Below are 7,332 nucleotides of genomic sequence, written 5' to 3'. Positions count from 1 at the left end.
TTGTACGTTTTGAAACACATGTTGATCAAAGGGCATACAGTTTTGGATTAAAGAAAATAATTTTGGGGCTGGAGAGATGGCTCAGCGGTTAAGAGCACTGACTGCTCTTCCAGAGGTCCTGAGTTCAATTCCCAGCAACCACATGGTGGCTCACAACCATCTGTAATGGGATCTGATGCCCTCTTCTGGTGTGTCTGAGGACAGCTACAGAGTACTCATAGACATAAAATAAATAATATTAAAAAAGGAGAATCCATGTGAATTATGGAGACTACCCTTTAAAACATCTGTTGTGCACCTGAAATTTACTAGGTGAGCACATCTTAGATATTGTTGCCATAAACACACAAAGGATGACCAAATCAGATGGAGTCTATGAAACTGATCACAACAGTCATTTCAAAGTGTGTACATATCAAATCACCATGGTGTACATCTTAAAAATATATTCACTGCCATTTACATCTAAATAGAGCTGGGGAGAAAAAAGAATTCTTAAACTAGTCACAGAGGTGTGACAAAATCGAGAAATCTAATTATACAACATTTCCAATTGGCCATTTATCTTCGTCACACAACCAACTTTATAAAGGGAAACTCGACAGAAGCACTCTCTGCTTCATTCAGGGATCAGGCAAAGTAGGCGTGGACAAAGACAGCCACAGCCAGGAGGAGGATGGCGTTGATGTTCACTACATTTCTCCACAGGGGCTTCTCAGAGGTGTCTGAGAATTTCTGCCTCAGAGCTGCCTCCTCTTCTTCGGTCAGCTTGGGCCCCGTATTCTGCAAACCGCAGAATAAGCTGCACGCCCTCCGAAGACATCCACGGGATTGCTCGGCATCATCTGAAGCAGGAAAAGGCATCGATGAGTTATCCCCAAAGACAGGAACTAGAAGTCACTGTTGCTGCCGTATACATGGCTGTGAGCAACGTCACAACCAAGAGTTGGGGGAATCCATGGGGAAATATGTTTAACTTGGACTATATGAAATAAAATATATAAAATAAAATAAATTGGACTATATGAAATAAAATATGTTTAAATTGGACTATATGAAATAAAAATTCTGCATGTTAAGATTCCAAAAAACAGGGCTGGAGAGATGGCTCAGCGGTTAGAGCACTGGCTGCTCTTCCAGAGGTCCTGAGTTCAAATCCATGGTGGCTCACGGCCATCTGTAATGAGATCTGATGCCCTCTTCTGGTGTGTCCGAAGACAGCTATTGTACACTTACATAGAATAAATAAATAAATCTTTAAAAAAAAAAAAGGATTCCAATAAACAAAATAAAAAAGAAGCAAAGACTGGGGCGGGGGACGTTGACATATTGCAATGAGGTTTTAAAAATAGAAGAAAAGAGCACCAACCACCTCATGTAAACACGCGAGAAGAAGGACATAGTTAAAACAACAGTAACAGGTGGTTCATAGAAACACTCAGGAAAGAACGATTTGAACTAAATTATTTTGAAATAGCAGTTCACATCCATCATTAGTAAACATTGAAAACCTTTTAATACTTGTGTCAGGAAGTTGGCATGCAAACAGAACCGCTAAATGTTGTTGCAAGGACATTTAATTCCCAAGTAGGAGACAGTGGGGAATGCCCTTACCCTTCAGTCAGACTTTTAAAAGTATGTACCAATGGTACCGTGGACCACACAAAAGAGTTTTGTGCAAAGCTCTTCATGGTGGCTTTTGGAAAATTAAGACAAGTTTTTAAACAGTAATCTATGAAAATAATTAAAGATAAAGCAGAAATCTGTGAAACACAACAAAAGTATTGGGGGGGGTTGTGACCTTTGTATTTAAAGAGACTGAAAATTAATGAAACACCCAACTGTCACCTAACCTAATGTAGAAATCATATTTAATAGAGTAACCTCAAGTACTATAAATGGAAGGGTATACTAAGGGGAAAGGTCATCAAAGAAGATAGAAGGATAAAAACAAAGAGAAACAAACCCTAAAGTTAGTCCATTGATAACACATGGATTAGCTTGGTCTGGAGGAGAAGATGTATCAGGGAGAATGGTGAGGAATAAGGGTGGAGAGGAGATTGTGTCAGACACTAAGGCATGACCAATCGAGACTGATGTGTTGAGCACAGTACATAGAGATGGGTCCGTCTGTAACTGTTATTTTGGCAGCTGGCACTCAGATTCATGGATAGATGGTGGGTGGATGGATGGGTCGATGGGTGGATGGATGGATAGATGGATGGGTGGGTGGATGGATGGGTGGGTGGATGGATGGATGGATGGTAGGTGGATGGATGGGTGGATGGATGGATGGGTGGATGGATGGGTGGGTGGATGGATGGATGGGTGGATGGATGGATGGGTGGGTGGATGAATGGGTGGATGGATGGATGGATGGATGGATGGGTGGATGGATGGATGGATGGATGGATGGATGGATGGGTGGATGGATGGATGGGTGGATGGGTGGATGGATGGGTGGATGGGTGGATGGATGGATGGATGAGGTAGATGGGTGGATGGATGGATAGGTGGGTGGGTAGATGGATGGATAGATGGGTGGATGAATGGGTGGATGGATAGATGGGTAGGTGGATGGGTGAATGGATGGGTAGATAGATGGACTGGAGATGAATAAGTGGATCTCTTATTGGATGATCAGAAGCCCTGGATGTTGAGGACATGTTTTAAATTTTTTAGTTGTATGTACATACATGTAAATCTCAGGAGCTGAATTTAGTGGGATTTAAAAACAAACAAAAGCCACGAAAGACCACATAGCCAAACATACACAGTGTTCTTACATTAAAGGTAAACCAGATTTTACCTTCTTCAAGAGCACCACCAACTTCTTCACGAGTTTCCTGTTCTGCATCTAAGTCAATCCGTTCCTCTGTGTTGTTCCAAAGACTCCAGCACAGGCGGTATAGCTAAACAGGGACAGCGTGTAAGTTCATTAGTGATGGGAAGGTATCTATGGTGACCCAAGGATACCTCACTTAATGTATGGTTTTAAAAACACAACTGTGCCAGGACAGTATAGGTTAAAAGGGAAGATCTCCTACTAACTGTCTCACCAAAACGCATCAAACATTTAAAATTATTTCTGTTTTTAATTCTAGTATTTGCTCATAGCTCCAAGTAGTATTTTTAGACTCCTACTTCTGCGTTTGTGATAACAGAAAGGGCATAGATTCAGCTGTCCTACAGAGACCCTCGGCTGAATTCGCTACCCTATCACTTGTGTGAGTGATACATTGTGATTACTTTCATTCTGTCTAATAGTTACTCTTATTCTTTAAAGCATTTGAATGAAGTTGTCTTTTGGGATGCATCATCCTTAGATTGTATCTGTGTGTTGTTCTCCCCCCCCAAACATTATTGATATTCTTTTGGTCAATTTCAATATCATGTGACAAAAATGAACACCGTATGTTCCATGTTCTCATCCCCGCTGCCATGTGCATTTCACCTCTGTTCATGCTGTGGACAATATTTGGTTGGCCCCTAAACTGGCCCAGCCCAGGTACCTCTTCTGCTCTCTGGTATTCCCTGGTCTCTTAGGCAACGCCAGGTGCTGTCATTCTGGTATCCTGAAATGGTGGTGGTGGCATGGAGTTATCACCCCAGCCGCATTAGGGAGATTGTGGACTCCCAGTTCATTTCCTAATCTCACACATCTTCATTCTCTGCTGCTGGCATAGGCTGGGCACAAGGCCAGCGTTTGGTGGAATCTAGCTCTAGTCTAAGTTACAATGTTTCCATTGGGTAAGCCGGGATAGTAGCTAATGGTGTTAGGAAGAGATATTTTTAAATAAGCATGGAGTCGTCAGTTATTACTCACGTGGACATCAGGAATCGGCTCCGTTAGGAAGGAGACTCCCAGGATTACCAATATGGACACAAAGAAGAGAATAATGGCGAAATACATATAGTGCACTCCACAGATTATCCTGGGACAGTTACTGGGCTCCAGGCAGCTGCCCGTTCCATATATAAACTCAGTGATCATACGAATAAGGCCTATCACGAGTCCGACCATTAGCCCCCAGAAGGCTCCCTGAAAGGAAAAAACAAAAAGAAAAACAGAAACCATTACCATCATCCTGCTTGCTGGCTCCCTTAAGGCAAAAGGAAAGTTGAGAATCTGTCTTTATTCGTGGGCTGTTGCTGTCTTTGCTTCTCAGATACCAGAGCATTTAAAAACCTGTTTATTTGGGGTTGGGGATTTAGCTCGGTGGTAGGGCGCTTGCCTAGCAAGCACAAGGCCCTGGGTTCGGTCCTCAGCTCCGAAAAAAAAAAAAAAAACCTGTTTATTTTGATTTATGTCTATGTGTACTTGCTTGCTTGTATGAGCACCGCATGCATGAAGTACCTGCAGAGGCCAGAAGAGGGAGCTAAAGTCCAAGAACCAACTTACAGGTGGTTGAGTGAGTGAGGTGTCGTGCTTGACAGGTCAAAGCCTTTAGTTTTTTTCCAGTGATCTACGGTATTGGAAACACATACTCTCAGTTCAGCTCTCTGGAACCAGCATGGCCCGGGCATCAGAAATATGAGCTTTAGACTGTGGAAGACTACGCCTGAATTTCAACGCCCTACTTAGTAAGGCAGAACAGACACCAGCTTCTCCATACCCGTTCCTTGCCTGAGGAGTATATGGAAGAGTTGATGGATTAACATAATGGCCTACAGGAACCAATCCCGTACAGAGCAATAGGATTTAATGCATTTGAGTTAGTGCTAGTGTGCTTGATTTTTTTTTCTTCTTGTAAACATTCTACATATCTTCTATTTTATTTATTTATTTATTTTTTCGGAGCTGAGGACCGAACCCAGGGCCTTGCGCTTCCTAGGCAAGCGCTCTACCACTGAGCTAAATCCCCAACCCCTCTACATATCTTCTATTTCCACCTTCTCAGCACTCAAATGAGGGAGGCACACAGTTGTTTCTGCGTTATAGAGTTGGTTGATTTACTTGATATCCATATTACCATGACTGGACCTTGGAGTCCCGTTTTGAAAATAAGTGGGTTTTTTTTTTAATACCTTACAATGAGCGTACATAGCTTGTGAAACACGGTAAGAGTTTAATATGATTGTGCGTTCCATCCGCTGTCACGCACTTCCGTGAGGACTACAAACTGTGGCTTACCCCAGGGGACGTCGAAATGGGCCTTAAGTGACAGATTTAGATGGGACAGAATGCATGACTTTTGGGATGGGACGTCACTGTGCTGCCCTGGTTGGTCTTGACTCAAGATCTAGACTCAAGGGGTTGGGGATTTAGCTCCGGGGTAGGGCGCTTGCCTAGGAAGCGCAAGGCCCTGGGTTCGGGCCCCAGCTCCAAAAAAAAAAACAAAAAAAAAAAAAAAAAAGATCTAGACTCAAGATGTCTTCCTGACGCAAGCTCTTGAATAATAGTCTGGAACCCTAGGCGTGGGCAACTGCGCTTACGTAAAAGAACGTCTGTTTCTATCCCGGAAGGAGTCCTAATGTTGGCCTCATTCCTGCTAAGGCTTCGCTTAAGTCGGCCCCACCTGTTCATTGACCCTCTTGCAGAAGATGGCAAGCAGGAACACAGCGCCAACAGGAGGCCCGATGTAACTAGAAAACGAGGAGATGTAGTGGAAGAGCTGTCCGTTCTGTGACGCCTGTACCAGCGGGACCCACAGGATGCTGATGACGATTAGGACGATGCCAAATACCCTGCCAGGGAAACACCACGGTTTAAAGATTAGACTAAAGCCACCGGCCCGGCCCCGCCATTCCCGACATCGTTCTTCCATTGGATTTCCAAGGAAAGTCAGGCTGCTCGACCTTGCACGGACCCATACCATGCCTAAAGAATATCAGGTAGTAAAAAAGTCAGTGAGGGCTGGAGAGATGGCTCAGAGGTTAAGAACACTGACTGCTCTTCCAGAGGTCCTGAGTTCAATTCCCAGCAACCACATGGTGCCTCGCAACCATCTGTAATGGGGGTCCAATGCCTGAAGACAGCTCAGTGTATTCATATACATAAGGTAAATAAATAAATCTTTTTTTTAAAAAAAAAAGATTTATTTATTTCACGTATGTGAGTACACTGTTGCTATCTTCAGATACACCAGGTCCCATTATAGATGGTTGTGAGCCATCATGTGGTTGCTGGGATTTGAACTCAGGACCTCTGGAAGAGCAGTCAGTGCTCTTAACCGCTGAGCTATCTCTCCAGCCCCCTAAATAAATCTTTTTTAAAAGGTCAATGAGTAAACTTCTTTTCAAAATTAGCTGTAACTATTTAATTTATATTCATGAAATCGATTCCAATTGTAGCAACTGACTAGCACTTCTCAAGGTACTCATACGTTAGAGACAAACATCAAACTACTTCTATCCACCACTAATAATTTATGTGATAGATAAAGCAGATTTGCCTTTTGCCTTTTTCCAGTTTCCCAGTTGGAGGGAAACTGAGTCAATCTTCAGAGATTAGGATGCAAATGTCAAACATCTCAGATGTCGAGTGGCATGGTAAGAAACAGGGGACGTACACTCCCCAACTTGAGTATTTCAGCAGCTGAAATGAATTCCTTAAAATACTGAAGCTAAAAAGGCTTTAGAGGTAGCTGTGGTCCACAGGGGATGAGTCGCTATTCCAAACCCAGCATCTTAAATGATTGTGAGCAATCCTAGTCCGCATGATCTCCTGAGCAAACATGGTGGCGGTGGGGGTGTGTCACCACGAGTCTGTCAAAGGACAGAGGGACAAGAGTTTCAGATGTAGAAACTGCTCCAATCTCACAAGTATGGGAAAAACCACACCAGATGGTCTTAGCGTGATGCCTGAAGGACTGAAGATTTGATCACACATCCCTACCCTCCACTCTTATCACTGGAAAGTAAGTCACACCCTCTGCACCTCACTCTGCCTCAGTGCCTCCTGTCACGTGTCCAGCACAATCAAATGTCCTGTTGTAGGTGACCGAGTCCACTTCACTCCTCACAGCTCTCCCACTAAGCTGGTATTGTCTCTCACACGTTCCACCTTCGCTTAGGTGACTGCCTTGTTGACCAAAGTACCACATCCCAATCACTTACTCTGGTGCGAGCAGATGTCAAGCAGAAGACAGATACACACAGGGGCCTGGGTGTGGGCACCCAGGAAATTGATCCTGGGTAATGAAACCCTAATTATCTATTTGGGGATCACCGTATTAGTGGGTCACATGAAACTCACGGCAAGCAGGAGGATAGCAGCCAGTGAGATAGGAATATGACTTGAATATTAAGTGAAAACATAGATTCATGAATGCTGATCTTACCAGGAGAATAGATTCCTTATTGCTTTTCCCAGAAAGCCAAGGGACTCCA

The 7,332-nt window shown here is 43.6% G+C and overlaps 1 protein-coding gene across 2 annotated transcripts in view; it reads right to left on the bottom strand.

Annotated features, from left to right (window-relative positions):
* Nucleotides 1-630: 630 nt before the first annotated feature.
* Nucleotides 631-7,332, bottom strand: part of LOC116887116 (solute carrier family 5 member 4-like) — a 50,897-nt gene continuing 44,195 nt past the window's right edge. The window contains exons 12-15 of one of the 2 annotated variants that reach the window (XM_032888661.1): nt 5,520-5,688; nt 3,827-4,042; nt 2,810-2,912; nt 631-845 (exon numbers count right to left, since the gene is read on the bottom strand). In XM_032888661.1, the coding sequence (XP_032744552.1) occupies nt 631-845; nt 2,810-2,912; nt 3,827-4,042; nt 5,520-5,688 (703 nt within the window). Of the gene's footprint in view, nt 891-2,809; nt 2,913-3,826; nt 4,043-5,519; nt 5,689-7,332 lie in introns of both variants that reach the window. The other variant, XM_032888662.1, reaches the window with a different exon arrangement.

Source organism: Rattus rattus, chromosome 18 (genome assembly GCF_011064425.1).
Source record: "Rattus rattus isolate New Zealand chromosome 18, Rrattus_CSIRO_v1, whole genome shotgun sequence".
NCBI lineage: Eukaryota > Metazoa > Chordata > Mammalia > Rodentia > Muridae > Rattus > Rattus rattus.
The sequence above is the reverse complement of the archived record's forward strand: the minus strand, read 5'-3'. Positions and strand labels throughout refer to the sequence as shown.